General features: G+C 34.5%; 1 protein-coding gene across 1 annotated transcript in view; it reads right to left on the reverse strand.

Moving 5' to 3' along the window:
- Positions 1–1068: 1068 nt before the first annotated feature.
- The window catches only part of LOC136038061 (centrosomal protein of 97 kDa-like), a gene marked incomplete in the record, with an annotated part of 130706 nt that continues 110103 nt past the window's right edge, over positions 1069–21671 (reverse strand). The window contains 4 exon segments of the mRNA XM_065721023.1: positions 1069–7757; positions 11233–11443; positions 14567–14762; positions 17449–18142. Of these exon segments, the coding sequence (XP_065577095.1) occupies positions 7687–7757; positions 11233–11443; positions 14567–14762; positions 17449–18142 (1172 nt within the window).

The raw sequence follows: 21671 nt of genomic DNA on the forward strand, positions 1-21671 counted from the left end.
CTAAGATATTTTAAGAGAATCCTAGGCATGAAGGATTCATTTATTTCAGTGGTACTGAATGGAGATTTAGGGCTTTTTACCTTAAGAAGTGCTAGATTGGTTAGAATGGTAAAATTCTGAGAGAAAATAATTAGGTTACCTAGAGTTCGGCTTCTTAACGCAGCTTATTTGAAGAGGTTGAAGGACGGTAGACGTGATTCGTGGCCGAATCAGGTCAAGAAAATACTGGACCTCTGTGGCCATTCGGAGATGTGGAATGAAGGAAAAGGCCCAATGGGCGAAAGCGTGTCAGTATGGACGGAAGTCCAGCGAACCTTAAATGACAAAGAAACCCAAGATTGGCAAGCCCATAAGGACCAATCCATGTCTTTGAGATTCTATTCCCGAGCTAAAGATTACTGGGGGAGTAGGTTTATTTCAAATTTGGGTAGGATAAAGAGGACTTTAAGAATTCTTTGTCGGTAAGAGGGGATAATTTGCATTAGGGTGAGAGAAGGAAATTTTTGGGAAAGTTTAGGCTGGCAACTGGACCTTATTTTTGCCCCATGTGTGGATGAAAACTTATTTCATTTTGTATCCGAGTGTGAAGAGCTGTCGGAATTGCGGAATGAATGTTTTGGACGAAAGTTTGGGAGTGAATGTTGGCTAACTGAGCGGATGGCTGAGAGAAACGCATGCGCTATTAAACAGTTGTGCACGTTTCTTCGTTTAGAGATTAATCATAGGGAATCATGATTGAGTGGATAGATTGTTAGGTGTATTGTTGATGTATAGTTGTATTCTGTTCTGTTCTTTCGTTGTTCTTTTTTATTTTTTTATTTATATTATCTAAAGTTGTATTTTGTTCCTGAGTTTTGTTTGTAGATTGTATTCTGTGTTGCTATGGCCCGCAGGCATTTTTGCAATAAATCTTATCTTATACCGATCGTAATTTCTGTCCGTCTGTCTTTCGGTACCGGTTTTGCTAGTTCGGGCACTTCCAGATAAGCTAGGACAATGAAAGTTGGCAGGCGTATCAGGCGTATCTATAGAAATATTCCTCGTTTAATAAGATAGATACTTAAGAACTGATGAAAAGAAAATTTTATTGAAATACGACATAAGATTTCAAAGTTTAATACGAATGCATATAATGGCAACAATTATACTAAAAACTAGTACACTGAGTTGTAATATTCAGATATCAACAGGCAGCATTGCATTCAATTCTACAAGATGGGTAGGAATCCTAAAAATTCTGTAAGAGTTAACAGAGTTCGATAAATATAAATATCACCCAGCCATCCCTTAAGGGGTTCGAACAACAAACCCGTTATGCTCCGACAGACCCTCGGGCACACCATAAAACACAACCAGATCATTGCCCCCATCTTCATCACCGAGTTGTTAGTAGCAGTAGTTGCAGCAAAAAGGTTTGTAGCAGAAAACTCTTTTAAAACAAAAGGCCACAACTTACAATACAATCATCTACTCCGTAGTTCTGTGCATAATTTGCGTCATATAATATATTTTTGTGGCGATTTAACCAGTGGACTACATTTGTCTATATCCTTCAACTTCTGAATTTAAAATGAAAACAAACAGAGCAATTCGTAAGAGTAATAAGTACACGTTTTTTAAGAACCTTTCGATAATGTTTACAAAACAGAGCATAGGTAACTTATAAGGGTGGAAACTCGCACTAGTGTCGGCAAAAAAAAACTATTAACTAGCGTTTGGCGGAAATTGGTATTTTTTACGGCTTGTAATCTTTTTTCTGCCAGGGACTGAGACCAAACACATTTTACTACACTAACTTCCTCAACCACACAAATTAAGTCAATTATTTATATTATTATCACTGAAAAATGGCAAGTACAACTAAATGCTAGATGGCACCGATGATAGATTTGTACCTGCCAGTTCCCGCTCTTGTAACTTGCCCATACTCTGGTTTACCGTACCAGTGCAGTTTCTTTCAGTCATAAACTCACTTTTGACTCAACATTTGGCTCAACACACACTCACTTTTGACTCAACACTGAAGCGTCAGGAAAGGAGTTTTTGACGTGTCCACTAAGCCACAATCAAATACACACTGAAATATTAACAGTGTTACCAAGTCTATGAAGATGTGATATAATTAAAACTATAGTAATTAAAGGTGTTGGGATGAAAACAACGGCTGATGCCGTAATGCAACCCCTATTTGTTGGTTTCTAACTCTTGTCAACTTCTTTGACTTTTTGTTCTTTTCCAGCGATTTTTCTTTTATTGTTCTATTCACTGTTTTTACTGTAATCTATTCTTGCTGAACGTTTTAAATGGCATATATATATAAATTGATTTTACATCTTAGAAGCATTTAAAGATAGATTCCTTAAAATGCATATTTTCGGAAAGTAGTGATTTTTTTTAATTGTCGGGGGCACGCACAGACATACAAAAAATACTTTGCTACACATTATATTTCTTTCACATTTGGGTTTTTGCTCTTTCCAAGTACTGTTTTTGTTTTGTTTTTAATGTCCTTTCTTTCTTGTTTTACTTTTCAACTATTGAGGTGTTTTTTTTTACTGTTTCTTGAAAATATGATTTAATTTGATACTAACATGAAGGTTCTTCTCTGTAGAATAAATTACCAAAGACAGCAAAGTGATTTAAGAGCATCACCCCCCCCCCCCAATTAGTGCTCCTGAATCATAAAAAAATCCTCCCCCCAAATTCTAAAGTTTATTGGATTTCCTACTGCTACTACTACTACTATCAACTCACTGCACCATAAAGCTGCCTGATGCCAACACTGCTGCGCACATACCTACCCTCCTACAGAAACAAATATTTTTACATCCTCCAAAAAAGATTTATGGGTACGTGCTTGAGTGACAAAAAAAAAAACAAACTCATGACACAAAAACCTGAATGACTAGACAACATGAGAATGTAATATATCAACATCACAGAATCTAAAAAAAAAAAAAAAAAAAAAAAAAAAAAAAAAAAAAAAAAAAAAAAAAAAAAAAGTAGATCAACCCAAATTTTTTGGTAAGCAGAATTTCAGTTAATCTGAGATAGCGAAGTAGGTCTCGGCAAAAACTAAATTTTCCTTATTTTAAATTATCACTAATGGACAACTAAAAAACCAACTGCAATATTTCAAAAAGGTGCATCTTGAATAATGCAAGTGGTAAAGTACAAGTACAGAAAAAGAGGCCCAAGGCACTAGAAACATACATAGAGATAGAGGGAGAGGATATAAACGATGTTCATACGTACGTGGGTATAAGATACGTGCGCACTCTAGAACCATTTTTTTCTTGGGGGGGGGGTACAAAAAAACTGGTGAACTCTATGTACAATTTAGGAGAGTGTAATACTTCTCTGCGGTTTCTCTAATCCCAGACTTTGGGTCTGTGCCCCTGCATAAGTTAGTACTTTTGCAATTTATCCCCCAAATCTTCAATATTTTCTACAAGAATGCACTAATTTTTATTTACTTCAAATTTTGTTTTTTCCTACAATATGCGAAATTTTTGTAATTTCCACACATGTACGTTCATAGGAAAGGAGAGGGCCGTCAGTCAAGTTCACCTAACCAACCCACTTCCACCAAATTTTTCAGGATTTCCCAAAATGTCCTTCGTACAATACTTGTTTTTGCAACTTTTTTGTTCCAAATTTGTTTACAAAAAAATCTTTGAAAATTTTTACACAAAAAAAAGCATCAACCGTAGTATCAAATAAAAGCATCAACCCTAGGGGGCAGATTCAGGATTAGTGTTCGGGTGGGGCGCCAATAAGACTTGGCTCTCCCACTGGTATATTGCATCTTCCGCTCATATAATCAATGCAACCTTCAACCTTTGGGGGGGAAAGTGTTCAAGGTAAAATAATAAAAGACTTCACTACTAAACACTACATAAAAGACATCTAAACACTTCACTCTTTTCAGAATCAATACTTCAGGGGGAAGGGGGGCAATTAATACCAATTCCATGTTCAATGTTCAAACTAGAATATAATCTTACCTATGGATAAAAATAAATTTATGCAGGATCCTAGCGCCAATAATATGTCCCGTAAGTACTTTGGTGGCTTGGACTATGTTCAACTTTCAAGAATAATTTTTATGATTGACCAATCAGAGCAAACTTATAAGGTACCATTTATTGAAATTCGAAAAGATGGAGGTCGGAGCCACACTCTTCCTATAAGGGTGATGAATCTGACAAAACAGATGCAAATATCAGAAGATAATAAGTGGAAACAAATGAGCGTTGATTCCAACTAAATTCTTTACATTTTAATTTTCCCTTTCTGTACCAAAAGTGTGACGTTAATGAAAGAACAAAATGTTAGACAAAATGTAGTTACAACGAATCCAAGACTAGCTAGTCATGAATTGTCAGTAATAAAAAAAATCAATGATCTTATTGTTTAAATGCAAAGCAAATCCGAAAATTTATCAGCAGATAACAGGGACAAGGGTCCTTTGATTCATTTAGTTAAGTGGATACTTCATATTAAATTCATATGCATTCGACGAAACTTTTACAATATTACAGTTATCCTCGTTTTTTTTTTGGTTTATTTTAGCAAACTTTGTTCTAAGGAATATTGCAGAGAAACCTGTTATTGAAGAGGAGCTGAAAACTTCTAGAACTGGGCTAACCCATCCGTGCAAGTATTCTGAGCAAAAAATTTAGCTGATAAAAAGAATGTTTGGAAATCTTTAGATTTTTCAACCACCAAAAAAGTTAAGGGCAAGAGACCTATATCTCTTTCTCTTTAAAAACATTGCTTTTTTAGGCCCAAAAAATATTACCCCTTAGATTTTGCTTGAATAGTAATTTGATTGAAATTGTATTTTGCTTGAACAAGGTAATTTGCTTGATGGTCATCAAAAAAGTTCGCATTTAAATAAATTAAAAAGGTTTTCTTTTTGTGTCAAGTAGTATAATGGCTTTGATACAACATTTCAAAAACAAGATTTTTTCAATTCCTCCTTAAAAAGGGGAACAAAAAAAGAAAAAGTCAAAAACTCTAAATATACAAAAAAGAGAAAAAAGACACAGATAAAAACCTCTAAATTTAGTAAGACAAAACTTTGAGTTTAAACATTTAAACATCCAGTCCGTAATACACTTCCATGTTTAAACAGTGCAATGAATTAACTAAAATAACAAGCTTAAATTAATCCTAGTCACTTAGAAACTACACTTATAAAGACCAAGATATAGCTTGAATCATCCAAATCTATACTCTTTCTCATTTACATCGACACTCTTTCTGAGAAAATTCAAATGCTCAAAGTGGTAAGAATTCACCTTATAAATAATCTCTGTCTTTTTGTTTACCTTGTCTGTACACTGCCTTGTAAATTCTCCCCGCCCGTTGTATCTCTATTATAGTATACCAGATAGTCTTCTCCAGATAGCTATCTTCATTCTCAATATTTTCCTCATTTACATTACATTGTAAAAAAAAAGTTTCTGAATAAACCGCAAGGCGGCAAGAATTTGTTCAATAGCTAATTTCTGTCGTCTTTTGCCTTGTATGTATACTGTCTAGTAATCGCCAGCCTCATTCGTTGTGTATTATAGTATACCAGAAAGTCATATAAAGACTTTTTTGTCCTTCATTACAATATTTTCTAATCATCCAAACAAGAAAGCTTTCTAAAAAGAAAGCTTTAAACACTGTCGCTGATTGCTAAGAGTGTTTATGTGGAACCTAGCCATCGAAGTTCATCTTTTTTTTCCTAGCCACATTAAAGCCAATACTTACAGTGCAAACTGACTCATCGCTTGTACGAGTTTGCTGATAAATATAATCAAAAGTTTAGATGAAATAATTATCTACGCTGAAATCAGAGGAACTGAAATAACTTACAAACAACAATATAGATATTAAGAAACACACACAAAAAAAAAATATTTTTTTTGCCCACTAGACCCATTTCGAGTCTAACATAGCTAAAACCTAAGACTTTCAAAAATTTTCATTTGGTCGTTTTAAAATTATGAAGTTTCTAGGGCAGTATTCCATTTTTGTCAGCGTTGTCACATTGTGCCGTCACGATAAATAAGCAAAAGTAATTGGTTAAATTTTTACAACATTTTTCGTTTGCAAGCATCAGTCAATTGATTACCAAAGACAATAGCATCTTCAAAGGAAAGCTACACCTTCTCAAGCTACCAGCTGCTTAAGAAGCACCCTATTTTGTCTTCCATTTTTACCTTGTTATTCATCCAAGTTTTTTTTTTCTTTAGAATTTGGCGTCTGTTACAACACAAAACAACATAACTACATGCCTTTTTCATTAAAACTTGAATTCCCGACCTTTCCTAATTTTGCGTTATATATGTATTATACATATATGATTGTGTCAGTTTTAATTTAGGTAATTCCAGTTATCAGATTTCATTTTCAGTATCTTCATTACCCATTCCATTGCATTTGTACTCTATACGAGCCTAAATAAGGTAATAAAACGCACCTTAATAGGTAATCTTTGGTATCTTTGCTTACCAAAGTGCTTCAACATTTCTTTTTCCGATTTAAAGTATATTGTTCAAAAATGATTAGCTCCAATAGCGTTGGTAAGTCGCACAATTTATCGCTTTTAATCCCCTTTTAACAATTACCTAGATAATTTTTTAGAAAAAACACGGTGGAAAATGGTTGAAATTGTTGCATTGAAACTTCAAAGCACCGAACGCCGACTACAATTTGCAGGGTAATTTTTGGGATTCAACGAAATATGTGTTTTAGACGATGGGCTAAAAAATGTAAATTAGAAGAATATTTATAAAATCCAGAATCTCTACACTTTTGAAGACTGGGCAAGTGTCAGCCAAGGAAAGCAATCCTTCAAAATTATTTTAAACTGCTGAACAACCCCCACCCCCCCTGGAGGTAGTAGCTGGAGTCAATCTTTAATGATGGTAGTAATAACCTCAGTCTTTACTAAGATGAGGAGAAAAATAAAACTAATTTCTCAAAAGTATCGCAGATGCTTATTAGCTAACGCGAGAGAGGGTAGTCCACGAACAAAAATATTAAGGGATAATCTACAGGATTTCAAAAACGGTGGAAGCCTCTTACTTATGCAAGATATCTTAAAGGATAAAAGCAGAAAAGAAGAAAAATACAGTTAAATTGGAAGGAGGTCATTATGCATAATAAATCCTTTTCTTTTAGTTCTAAAAACGGATTGGCGGAGGCGGAGTTGTATCAAGGATTTTTTTTCGGGAGAGATGGGGGTTGTTTACAAAAGGAATTTTAGAGGGGGGGGGGGGGGGTAAAAATTTTTTTTGGTGGGGGGGGGCAACAAAAACAGCTCAAAAACGCATCAAAAATTGGTTTATATTCATTTTGTTACGTTTTTAATAGTCGGACAAGCATTTCGGGGGGGGGGGGGGGTCCAAAATCATAACCCCCTGGATACGACCTTCGGCGGAGGACATTGCCGTAACATCAGCTTTGTTTTCTTCATTTTCAGGCCGCAATTTAGAGTAGGTTTAAGAATGAACATTGCCACGGAGAAGCTGGCAAACAACAGTACATTTACTGGTACGAGGCGTTATAAGCGGCAATGCATGGACAGAAAAACGCTATATCTTGGTATCTAGGATATTAACACAACTCTACAAGAACTTCTAATGGTTAAAAGCACTGCTAATTCGTAGGTTATTTGTCCTGAATTTATGTTGGCGCTCCTTGTGTGTTCAATTCAGATTCATTCTTCTTCCTGCTTTGACATTTTTCTTCATCATCTGTAAGACAGAATAACGGCATAAAATTGAGAAAAAATGGAGAAAATTTAAGGCAAAGGTAAAAAGAAGGAAAAAAAGCAAACATAAAACAAAGAAGAAAAAAAAAGGAAAAACAAGGAAGTTGAAGTAACACGCTTTTAGTAATTAAAATAAATTTAAATGTACAATAACGAGTACAACTTTCTAGGAAGATAGTGGTAATTACTGAAAAATTATATACATTAATGAAAGCTCATATATTTTAGCTTCCCATCAAAAGAAAAAATGAAAAAATGAGACTAAACAGTGAACACATTGAGTTATTTAATCTAGTGTATTTCTTTTTTTTCCCGTTGGTAAAAGCTTTCAGATGTGAAGCCAAAAAAATCTGCCTTTTATTAGTATAAATATTCTGTCACTGACTTAATTAAAAGTTCTGACAGTTATTAAATATATTATTTTATTTATTTAAATCGAAAGGTTAGTTAGCATAAGAAATTAGCAGATAATTGCCTTAAGTGACTAATGACGCTGGTTAGTAGCACTTAATTTCCTCTTTAGCTTGAGAACAGGAACATGCGACTGTAATATTTTTTTGGTTTAACAATAATAAACCTAAGAAATAACGGTTTAATGGTAATAAACGATAAAAAACCAAAAAAATAACTTTTTAGGTTTAACGATAATTCAAACACAAGTTTTATATTAACCGCAGTCTCTGCATTGAAATTTTGATACTGAATAATTTACGAATCTGGATTTTTTGAACAATTCAAGACTAACACCCCGACGGGATACACCGTAGACTGGAGCTGTTCCAATGTTGAAGAACGGCAGTGGGTTACTTTGCCGCCACAACCTTTTTTCTCCATCTCAATTTCCCGAAAAGAAATCCTGCAATTAGCGACGTCGGGCTAGACCTTTCATGAGTCTGCCATACCTGAATCATACCTACCAACAGGCAGGCAGTGTAATCTCGACCATTAGTAGTCACCGTCAAAGCTCTGTACTGGAATTTGAGCAACGGGTGATTTTCTACGTTTTGTCTGTTTTGACGGGCGTGTTCCTAACCAATGGGCTAAGATATAAGAGGTAAAACTTAAAACAGATAGAAATAAAAACCGAATAGAAAAAACCGGAAGTAAGTGTTGCGCTGCAGCCCCCCTCAAAACCTCTAAAGGCTATTAGCATTGTGTTAAATAGCTAAGTTTTGCCTCCACTTTTGAAAGTAGTTTTTTATTAATACAAAAAGTTTTAACAATTGCAATATTCGAAGTCATTAAATATCAATTTTTAAAAATCGACTATATCATATATGGACTATATATATTATATGTATATACTAATATACTATACTATACTATATATACTATATCAACTATAGAGATAAAAATATCAAAACATCGATTGCATTCTATGCATTAATGTTAGCACTCGCATTTTAAGTAACGCTCTGGAAATAAATTTTAGTTCAAAAATTGAAACTTTATATAGAATCATAGATTATAGATATAAGCTCTATAAACATAGAGCTTATAGATTCATTCCGCATAAACTATTGTTTCGAAAATCACCATACAGTTATCGCAGAAACTAATTAAATTGGGTAATATCTTCGGTTTATTAGCTTCTCTTCGACGTGACCCTGATACGCTTAAAAATATTATTACAAGAAATTTGTTTACATGTCTTTTTTTCTTTTTATTCTACTGTTTTTTTTTGCTTGAAATGGAAAATTTTTATTGAAAGTCCGGACATGAAACCAAACATTCGGATGTAATTTGATGTTAGCTGTTTTCATGCCAGAATAAAAAAGAATAGAAAAACCAGAACTAAATGTTAAGCTGCAGCACCCCCCTTCAAAACCTCTTAAAGGCTAGCGTTGTTTCAAAATAGCTACGTTTAGCCTCGACTTTTGAAAGTTATTTTTTTTAAATAATACAAAAAGTTTTAACAATTGCAAAATTCAAAGTAATTAAACCTAGGTCTTTAAAAATCGGAATATCAACTATAAAGATAAAAATATTGATTCCATTCTATACATGAGTTTTTTAATGTATGTTTTTTTTGCTTGAAATGGGAAAGTTTTATTGAAATTTCTGATATAAATCGAAACCTTTGGATGGAATTTGATGTTAGCTGATTTTATGTCAGCATATTCATTTGCATTCACGAATTTCATTATCCCGTTTATTTTATTTATCCAAATATTTATTAAGTTTCTCCATCTTTAAAAAAAAAATGTTCTCAGTTGATAAAGACACCCGCTAATTGAAGGACCGATACTTGTCTCCGTTTGTACCTTACTTTGTGCGCAAATCCAGTTCCTGAGAGGTTTTGTAAAATGTATTAACCTGCGTATTAACCTGTGTATTAACCTGGAATTGACAATCCGATGGTATCGTGTTTTTGTGTGCTGTTATGGTCAATAAAGGAATTATTAATTTATTTATATAGCCACATTTATCAAATCAAAAATGTAAAATCCTAAGCCCTTTTTACGCTTCTCTGTATATCTTTTTACAATTCTATTCAAATTATAATTCAGACTGATTAAAACATAATACTAATTAAACAAATTCAAAATTCTTTTAACTTTAAATGCATCTCAATGTATAATTGATATAGTTTAAATACATTTAAATTTAAAATAATTTTTTACAAATAATTAAAATAAAACAATTAAAAAAACTAATTCAAATGCAATTCTGACTGATAATATCCCGTTTCCTCTTATTTTATCAGTGAAAAAATGTGCTGTCATCTTTGATCTTGCATAGTACAACCTGTCTAGCCTTATTGGCTAGAGGCCTGAACGGATATTTTTAGGCCCAGCTTTTCCACATTTCAGTGATAAATCATTCAGGTTAACACTGAGGTGATGGGTAAGTCGCTTCCTCCCTCCCTGCCACCTCTTCCACCTTGTTTCTTTTTCTATGCGCTTTAAACATCCCTAAGTGACCCCTGTCAACAAGAGACAGCACTTTAATAGCTGGGTTATGTGAAACAAGGCAAATAAACTATAAGAAAACAATTCTAAATTACTAGCACACAGGGGGAAGACGAAATCAAAAAAGAGAGTGCCTAATGAGCAAGCTAATGAGCAAGTTGATTTCTCAAAAATTATATTTCAAATAGGCACTACTTGAGTAAAGTGCAAATTATGTTCTGGCCTTGAGAAGGCATAAGGGTAGTGAGCCCTAGTCATGTTAATTTCTGCTCATTTTGAGTTTGACTCGGTTATTTATTGTAATTTGTATAAAAACAATTCTAAATTACACACAAGGAGAAGACAAAATTAAAATAGAGAGGTGAGAATGGTTTGAAAATTTTAAGTCTCAAGTCTTAAAAATGTTTGTTTTAGAGAAGAGCTTTTTGATTTTTTACCTTCTCCTGTAACAATAGCATAAATTATATGCAAATTACTGTCTATACAGATACCAGTGAACACTACTACGGCTTCAAATATTTTTTTCGAACAAAAAACTTTATTTACCGTTACCTGTGACAGCTTCTTGAATTAGTTGTTTTACCATCGTGCTTGCAAACGATCTAACATCAATAGAGACATCATCAGAGGATGGCAGTTCACTGCAAGTTGCTTCCTTGACAAATTCTAAAGTGGTTGGCCTTGGACTCACAGAAGCTTTGGCAACAAGCTCAAGAGATTTTGTCAAATTTTCCATGCATAATTGAAGTTGCTCAACCTATATAAAAGAGTCCAATTTTAAAAGTAATCTTTAAGGGACTATAAAAATCTGGAGCTGTGACTTATTTTAGGGGTTCGAGCCGTGATGTCGCTGGTTATTTGGTTTCGAACAGAGGTCAATGGTGTGACTGAGTAAGCTGGGGCAGTCGACCAAATTCTAAATTGGTACCTGGAAAAATCTGGGGGAAAACACAGAAAGCGACCAACCATGCATTAAGCTCCCGATCGAAGGCAGCGAATCAGGAGATCGGTACCTGTACAATGCAGACCATTGGTGTGTCAATAAAGGTTGCTCTTGAAGATGTTGCTCTTGTTTTGCTTTTAACTTTCATTTTGTAATGTTAGCCTTGGATTTGCATATAGTAATCTTAGAAATCCTAAATATAAACTTTGGTAGAAATCAAACCCTACTTGGGCAATAAACATCCACAACGAATGTAAAGAGTAGCCACATATTGATTAAGAAGGGAAATACCCCATGGTCTTCCTCAATCAGCCTGATCTTCCTGAAACTCTGAGAGCCATCACCTGAGAAGAGGCTAGACTTGAAGGCAGCAAATCCCTCTGACTCGGCCATATACCATAAATATAAATATCCATAGATACAAATATTCCATGTACTTTAAACTACCATATACATAATAAATATATACTTATATCCATAAATATAAAGAACAAAAATAAGGAGTACAATGTAACCGGTCTTAAAACTAACATTAACTAACCAAAACTTTGTTTTAGATCTGCTCATGGCAATGTTTACATCTTGATAGGACCCGCTACCTGTTCGAATCTTTCAAGTATTCATATGATAAAAATGACCTAAAAAATTCCCGACTCACAGCGGTCGATAGATGGGGTCCTTAAGGACTACCAAAGTCAGCGCAAATTAAATAAAGCCTATTGCTTCAATTTTTTGCCCTCTACTATTGATATTTGAATGTTTAATTATTATTTAATTTTTGTAGGGATTTTTGTGTTTTTTTTTCTTATTAGCGTTCGGCTATTTGACCTATGTAAAACAGTTGTCATGAGAGATTAGTACGAAAAATAATACAAACCTACCGAATCAGAAGTTTTTCGTAAATAACTCAGGGCTATATACAGTAATAAGGGAGGACGGGGGAGGGGCTGGAATGCAATTTTCACGGTAAAATCTATTATTTCTGTAAGGAATGTTGAGTCGAATAGCAATACTGTTTTTTTATTCAGAAAATGACTCTTGCACTAAGATATCCTATTTTGCTCTAATGATTGTTTGTTTAAATAAATGCATGTCAAGGTCATTACTCAAAAAAAAAAAAAAATCAATACAAAAAAATTTGCAAAATTTGTTTCCAAAGATATGAGAGAAAGGGCTTTTTTGTTCTAAAAGTCGATTAAACCAAGCCTCGCTTCCAAAATTTGTGATTCACGCTTCCAGCCTACTTGTTCGGTCTAAAATTTACTTCAAACGGGGAAAAGTAATATTTGTCCCATTTTGGTATGTCACAAATCAATGCAAAAGATTAAAAAAAAAGCAAAGAAAAAAAGACACTCTCCTTAAGTTAAATTTACCCAGTGCAAATGCCAAGTAAATTGCAACACGATCGGAGACAAAACAAATGTAGAATTTTTTTCTGGTGTAACGAATCAGTTTATACAATAAATTCTGTTCAATAGTTTTTGTTTCAACTGAAGGTCACTGACCTCTCTCTTCATTCCCTGTAAGTTTAGGCCAAATACAATAAAATTTGCTGTCCCAGTTTCAGGTGTCACATTCAATGCAACCGAACTTCAAAGACCAAAAAATGTCTTAATTGTAGTCCCCTTTCTACACGACCTGTGAGATTCAATCCTATTAAAGACGAAACAAATTTTAGGGTCATTTTTGGACGTCAAGAATTGACACTACCAAAATTAGTTTCAAATTTGTGTCTTTATAAAGCATGTTAGCTTTCTTGAAATAAGATTCTGCCTCAACAATTTAATATATTACATTTTTGGAATAGTTATGAATATTAGTATTTTTGAATAGTAGACTTAGCACTTGGAGTGAGGAATAAGTTAAATTTTTGATCGTTCCAAATTATTGCAGCGCTAAATTATTGTATTTTTGCAGCGATGAAGAATCTTACGCCTATAATTCAAGCCCAGCTAATCCAAACCATATTTTAAGAAATAGTGACATTTAACTACGACCCACTATTTCGGATGGTCGACCATAAGAGAGACACAAAAGGTATTGCGCCTATTTTCTTATGTCTCGAAAATTTTCTTACATAGTCATACCGCTGACCATCGTCCTAAACCAAAAAAATCTATGATACCAGGACTAGGACACCTACCCCGAAGAACACGGGGTTGCAAATCCAGCATAAAAAGTTATCTTCATTAAAGACCTATTGGCCTTGCCTATAAATAGATCTTAAGCCAATCAGGTATAGAGTTTTCCAAATTTGTGTTCAAATCTACATGAATGAGTTTCTAATTCTCAGGCTCTCAAATACCTTCTCTCCTACCACTAAAAAAGGATGGTCCCTTACCGGTAAGTTTTAAGCTAAAGAAAAACATTTTTCCAACATTTTCTCAAAGCTTTTTTGTATGATAGGTTCCTCTTGTTCTAAAGGAAGGCGGCTATAAGTTTCAGATTAATCGGGGGAAAATGTTTATTTCTTTTTCCCCAAACCTGTTAGCCTCCCAAGAAATATGTAATCCTCTTAGCCGAACCAACGCTCTCTGAAAGTTTCGAGCGAATTGGACACCCAAAATCAAACATGTACCCTTTTCCCCACTGTGAAACTTATCTGTGAACAATTCAAAATTTGCACAATTTAGGGCCCTTGCTTCAGGAGCCGTGGGGTCAAGTTATCCCCAGAGGCATAGTTATTGGGTCATTCGATTATTTTGAGAACGGGGCGGGTAGCCAAAAAGGGCATAGAGAGGGGTTTTCTGCCTTCCATTCAATCTAGATCTTTAAAGAACTTTTAATGTTTTAATCAAATGGGCCCCTCTCAAGTTTCTGTGTCTTCCCCTTCCATAGGATGTGGTTAGGAAAAAAAAGAATGAAGTTTCATGACACTTTGCTAAGGCAATCTTAGAATGTTGGCTCAAAAAAGGATTCAACAAGAACTATTATTACCTGTTTTTGAAGCTGATAACAAGTTTCAGATAACTGTAGAACATTGCTAGATGGAGCTGAATCTGGTGCTGCCATCTTATTCGTCAGCTCTTGAATTTCTGCTTTTAGTTCATCATTCAGGCGGCTTTGCTCATTTCTAAGTCGTTTTTCTTCTTCCAATTCTTTCTTTGCCAAACGTAGCTGATCATAAATGTTCCTGGAATTTTTTTTTTGATTGTTTGAATAGACTCTGTATTCAACAATTAATTGTAATTAATTGTAATTGGGGATTTTAACATTATATTGCATCTTGATCTTCAAAATATAATTAAGATGGGGTCTAAATTCCGTCTTTCCTCCCACATAAAGCCAGCAAGTATTCTTAATGGCTTAAAAATGATTTATGTTTATTTATTGATAAATAGTACAAGAAGGAGAAAATTACAAAAAAAGTTATCAAAATTAAAAAGATTTTGACTAGTGCAAAAAAAAACATATATAGAATTAATTTAAATAAATCTAAGAACAATTCAATATTTAATAATACTAATATGGAACAAGCAAGATCTAATATACAGAATGAATTCGTAATTGTACCAGTTGATAAAACTAGTAATAATAGTACCATAATTTTTCAGAAATTCCAATGTGATATTTTATCAAAAATGTTACGCAAAGAAATAAATATGAAAAGGCTAATCTAGAGGATAATAGTTTAATGGAAAATACAGAAGAAATAATTTTGAAAAAATTTAATATTAAAATTAACGATAATGATAAAAAGTTTCCTTTCTTATATTGGACGGTAAAATTTCATAGAAATCCACCTAAACCACGTTTTATTGCTGGGGCAGCAAAGTGTCCTAGCAGAATTACGGTCACTGACCTATCTTTAATTTTAGGGGAAATTGGAAATAAATTTACAGCATTTTTCTCAAGAATTAAATTTTTTTTAACTTTAATCCATATTGGAGTGTTAGTAATTCGTTACAAGTGGTAGATTCTTTGGCTATGGTTTCAGCTAAAAGAGTCGATTCATTTGATTTTGCTACACTGTCCTATACAAATCTGTCACCTAATTTACTATTCAAAAAATTGAAAAGGGTCATTAAGAAAGCTTTTCTTTTGTCTAATATGGGATTTTTGAAAATTGATGCTTTTGATAAAAAAGAACCCGATGGACAAGTTTCTTAAAAAGTACTATTAGTTCAAGATAGTACAGCTTGGGCATGATATATGATTTACTGGAATTTGTTTTGTTCAACACTTTTATAAGATTCAATGGCAATTTATATAAAAAAATTTTTGGCCTTCCTGTGGGAATGCTAGTCCATTTATATCGGACTTGTTTTTAAGTCAACTAGAATATGAATATCAATAAAAATAGCCCAAGTAATATAAAATATAACCTTTCAAATAATAAAAGATACCTGGATGATCTCTGGGTAATATGTTGCGCGGAGTTTATGGAGGTTTCGGAAAATATTTATCCATTAGACTTAATTCTGGAGCCAAGCTATGGGACAGGGAACTCTGACCATTTTTTAGATTTAAATCTTAATATTTCAGATAATGATAAATTATTTTTAAAAATATATAACAAAACTGATGATTTTAATCTTGAAGTAATTAATTTTTCATTCCTCGAAAGTAATATACAAGAATTTGCAGCAATTACGCAGATTTTAAAAATAGATGTCAAACACTTAGCCAAAAACTGATCTTAAGAGGTTTTTCTGCCAATAAAATTAGTTGGCATTAAAAAAAAATTAGTTATCTGTATAATGAACTTTTAGGTAAATAAGCAAAAAATTATCAAGAAATGCTGAAGGATATTTTAATGTAATTTCTCTTTAATTCTTCGTTTGGGATTTTTGTGTTTATACAAGGGTTCTCGACCAGCTTGACGGGCTTTAAATCATTAATAGGTTCCAGAAACCAATTAAGCAATCAGTTTTATAACCCACCTCCGGCCCATAGAGTCTGTAACTGTTCTAGATTTGTATTTAAGTTTCACTAACCTATGGGATTCCAATATGGATAGATCTAATCTTATTTTGTAGGCATTTTTAGGATAATTTTACTAGTATGCATGTATTTCACAAGTTTTACCTAACATAGGGATACCATAAAATAGATTTATGGTAGATACTCCACCTTGCCGGGTAAGGAAAGTAAAGTGTCGAAACCCATTTAGCCAGGTGGTACTAGGTAAACTAACTAAACTATATAAACTATATTTGGACAGTTTGCCTGAAAAACCATAACACATCTTTCTGAACTCCTCCAAGCAGCCATTTTCAAAGCCGTACTCAAACCCTGTTATTACCATGGCTTACAGTATTCTAATCTTAGTTTTAAGACTTGCCTTCACATAAATTCAATTTTTTTTTACTGCGAAAAAGTACCCTGTATCTTGGCTATTCTATTTTTTACATATTTACCGCATCTGCAATCTTTACCAATAATACTATCTAGGTAAATGAATTTATCCATTTAATTAATTTTCTCGGTAGTTCTTCACCCTCATTTATTCATAGTCTAAGCTACCTAGCTTTCTTTGTATTATCTTTCAAACCTATTCTTCCACCCTAAACTCTCAAAACCTCAAAATTCAACCACTAAACACTAAAGACACACAAACCATCTCCAGGCTCTAAGTCTAGGAGAGTTCTATCGTGGATACTGAGAAATACCCCCCCCCCCCAAAGGGTATATTTTAGAATCCAGGGGGAGGGGACAAAAATCAAGGGTGTGGCAAATTCCCCCTTCCTCTCTAATTGACGTCACTGAGGGTAGACAGCAGGACAAAAAAAGCCCGGCAACAATCAAAATTCCCTACCTTTATTTTGTGGTTTTTGTTTAAGTCAAACATACAGCTAAAATAATAATCATAAACTTACAAAATATGCTTTTCAGCTCTGGATTGCCGGATTTCCTGCTTAAAGCCGCTAACTTTAGGGTCCAAATTTCTCGTCTGATAACCTCTCCAAACCTTCTGAATTTTTATTGCAGCATTATCTTCAACTGTGCCTACTTTAGGACTATGTTTAGACTGAGGCAAAGCACTTCTTGGAGGGACTTTAGGGAGTCTTAAACTTCTGTTGTCAGACTCCAAACACTCTTCTTTTTCTTTGGGAGGACTAGGGCTTTTCAGCTTAGAAGAAGCACGTCCTGGCTGGACAGAAATTGAACGTTTTGGGCGGGGTATAGTATTATTTGGGCTTTTCGGTACAGGATTTCGTGATTGAGGGTGAGGTATAAGAGTCTTTATGCCTTCCTTTTTCAATGTCAGAGAAGCACAAACAACTTCACTTGAATCACAAACGTCTGATAAATCAGAGAAATCCTCGTCGGTAGACTTCACAGATGATTTTTTGATAGGAGTATTAGGGGCAGTAGAATCAGATCCATTCTTTTTTGCTTGCTTTTCTGGTGCTTTCAGATGACTTTGTAGCGCTGTTGGATCAAAGCTACGGCTCATCATATCTTCACCGGACTTTGTGTGTTTTTCGACAGAACGCCGTGTAGGGATGGGTGTACCGTTGTCAGGAGACCGACAGCGAACCTTTTGTGTCACATTCGGTGTCGGATTACCTGTAAGTAGAATGAGAAAGCTTAAAAAAAAACATAAGAGCGTCACTAGACACTTGCACAGAAACATATTTCGGAGGTGGGGAGCAAATAAACTTAAGCGAAAAAAAAGTGCGGGATAAATCTCAAGGTTTCAGAGGAAGGGCGTGGTTCAGAACTAAAAAATACGAAAAGAAATAGGCGAACTATATACAAAATATTTGGATTTTTAGGGAAAAATAGGAAAAGCACGAGACAAGGAAAAGCCCCTTCTCTGCATATGTGATTTAATATTCGTAATAACTACTTAACAAATTCGACATCTGGCATTAAAAATCTTTTATGATACGAAAGTCTGCAAGATATGATAAATGACTAGGATAGGAATATAGGGAAATATTAAAAAACAATTAATATTTTTTTCTCACATCAGAACCTTCCCTCATTTAAGAGATAAAACAAAAAAATAGGGAGGGGGGATGATCTGATAAATGGCAATTTTCTACGGAATAATTCAAAATGTTTTTGATTTGCTGGATCATAATCAAATTGCAAATAAGTGCAATTCCTACAATTCCTATCAACTAAAATTCCAAGAAAGCTACTGGTCGTCGTGGCATATGCTTGTATCGGAGAAAGTTGAATAACTTGGGCATTATATCTTCTATATACATAAAAATGTAGTGTCTGTCCTTTACACTATCTTTATCGTTATACTGCCTGTCTGTCTGTCACTAAGTATGACGTTAATATGTAAAAAAAACTAACAAAATAAAATTAAAAGAATTAAAAGAAACTAAAAAAAAAAAAAATTAACAAAGAAAGAAAAAGAAAAAAAACGAAAAAAGAAAAAAACTAAAAAAAGAAAAAAACTAAAATATGACGTAAAAAAAAAAAAAAATAAAAAGAATTGAAAAAAATAAAAAAATGAAAAAAAACTGTAATAAAAAATAAAAATCAATAAATGACGTCATGTTCGCAACGCGAAACCAGGCTTACGGGTAATAGAGATAGCAAAAAAAAGAAGACGTGGCGCTCTATTACAAAAGCAACGCGCGCATAATTATCCTACAATGTCACCAAAAAGGGAACACCAGAGCAACGCAAAACCAGGCTTGCGGCTCAAATAGAAAGGGTCAGATTAGGAATGTCCAATTTACGTCATCAATTCGATCCAAAAATGACATACCGTTGCCGGGACCCAGAACACAAGGGACAATGAGAATCTATATATAGAAGTCTACCGTCTGCCATGCTGGGGCCCGGTGGCAAAGCCGTCGGGACTCAGCACTGTCTGCGGTTAGAACACAAGGGACAATGAGAATCAATATATAGAAGCCTGCCACGTGCCATAATTGGGCCAGGCGGCGAAGCCGCCGGAACCCAACACTGTCTGCGGTTAGAACACAAGGGACAATGAGAATCCATATATAGAAGCCTACCGCGTGCCATGCTGGGGCCCGGCGGCGAAGCCGCTGGGACCCAGCTAGTTACAAATAAAGCTTGATCAATTGAGTTCCTCTTCCAAGTGGGATATAAATAAGCCCCTCCACCCATTTTTAATTAAAAGAAACTTTTTTATAGGGCCTCACACGCTCTTCTCATAGGTACTAACTTCTTTGCGTTCCAAGACTAATCACTTCATTTATGCATCGTCTACACTGCCAAGCCAACAAATCTAAGAAACTTCAGCATATCATTTTTTTTTTTAATTAGGGGAGTTAAAACTAAGCAGGTTTAATTTTAAGGCAAACTACAATCTATTACCCAAATATAAACACCTGTCTAGCCGTTTGAAAGAGATAACGTTCACGCTTACAGAAATATGATACTCATCAAATAAGTGCTATACCAAAATAGATCTGAAAGGGTTGTCAACCACGCTGATTAGTCAAGAAAGCTTTCAAGAAAATGCTATAAAATATCGTCATCAAATTAAATAGCAGACGTTGTCCACTATTCGTTATTTTGCAATAGCTGACGATAAGAATAAACTAAGGGTCGGCTATACTAAACTTCTCTGGAAACAGGTCAACATTCCCCCTAGGCTTCGGCTAGACCTTACTCAATGTGCTGTGACCATTCAAGTCAATACAATTGTCTATTTTTTCAGCTCTGCCTCAAATCATTTAATAATGAAATAAATTTGACAGCATCTTCTAGCGAGAAAATTTGCTATTAAATTTGAATTTAAGCAGACTGAAGGGTGAAGATTGGAGAACCATCTATTGAACACCCAAGCAAACTTGTTACTATAGAAAACTATAGAGTTATCTGTCAGATATATTTAATGTTTGTTTGGACCTTATTATCAAAGAGAATGGGAAACTTATAAGGGTTGGGTCCTTGGTGATTTACTGCTACTACTAACAACTCACCACAGCACCAAGCCGCCTGAGACCAACACAGCTACGCATGCTTCCTCCATCCCAATCTATTCAAAGCCTCCCTTTTTGCACCTTCCCAGGAAGTTTCCATTTCCTTTAAATCTTTTTTTTATGACGTCCTCCCAACCCAGACGAAGACTACCTGCTTTCCATTTAGCACTAGACGTTTGGTCAAAAAGAAAAATCTCCGGCAATCTGTCATCCTTCATCCGCACAACGTGCCAAGTCATCTCAACCTTTCTCTTACTATAGGCCTAGAAAGCGGGATTGAACCACATTTTTCGTACAGCCTACTCTTAGAAATACGGTCAGTCACCCGGGTACCCAGAACAATCCGTAGTTAATTTATCGGGAAAACATCTAGCAAATCTTCATGCGCTTTCCGAGCGTCCAGGCTTCAGAGCCATACTTAACCATTGTCATCACTATATAGCTTCTAATATTCTAATTTTGTTTTCAGATTTATCTTCTTATTCTTACAAACTTTTTTAACTGTGAAATATGCCTTGGCTATTCTACTTTTAATATATTCACTGTTCCCACCGTCTTTACTAATAATACTACCAAGGTTAGTGAAGCTGCCCACCTGATCAATCTTTTCGTTACCCAATGTCACCTTTTCACCTTCACTTATTCCTAGCCTTAGTGACTTGGTCTTTTTAACATTTATATTCAAACATGTTCTAGCACCCTGAACTCACAAAACCTCTAAAAGTTCTTTCATCTTGCTCAAACTTTCATCTAGGATGCTTAAAACATCAGCATAATCTAAGAGAATTTTTCCTCCCCATTTTATTCCGTGGTCTCCCATTGCGTTTCCTCTGCTCCTTAAGACAAAGTCCATCAAAATGATCCATATAAAGAGGATAGAGCAAAACCTTGCTTAACTCCTGATTTAATACAAAACCAGCTGCTAACCTCATTTTCTACCTTAAACGCAGCATTATTATCAAACAGTTCGTGGTAACGAACTGTAGTATGGAGCGACCCGGCTCAATAGTGAACGAAACTCTAAAATCGGAATTTTGATGCTAAAAGATACATCAAAAGAATCGGATTTCATCAAATTTAGCCTTTGTCATCAAAAGTTACGAGCCCGAAGAAATTTACCTTATTTTGGAAAATAGGGAAAACATCCCCTAAAAGTCATAGAATCTTGACGAAAA

Source organism: Artemia franciscana, chromosome 2, assembly GCF_032884065.1.
Source record: "Artemia franciscana chromosome 2, ASM3288406v1, whole genome shotgun sequence".
Classification (NCBI taxonomy): domain Eukaryota; kingdom Metazoa; phylum Arthropoda; class Branchiopoda; order Anostraca; family Artemiidae; genus Artemia; species Artemia franciscana.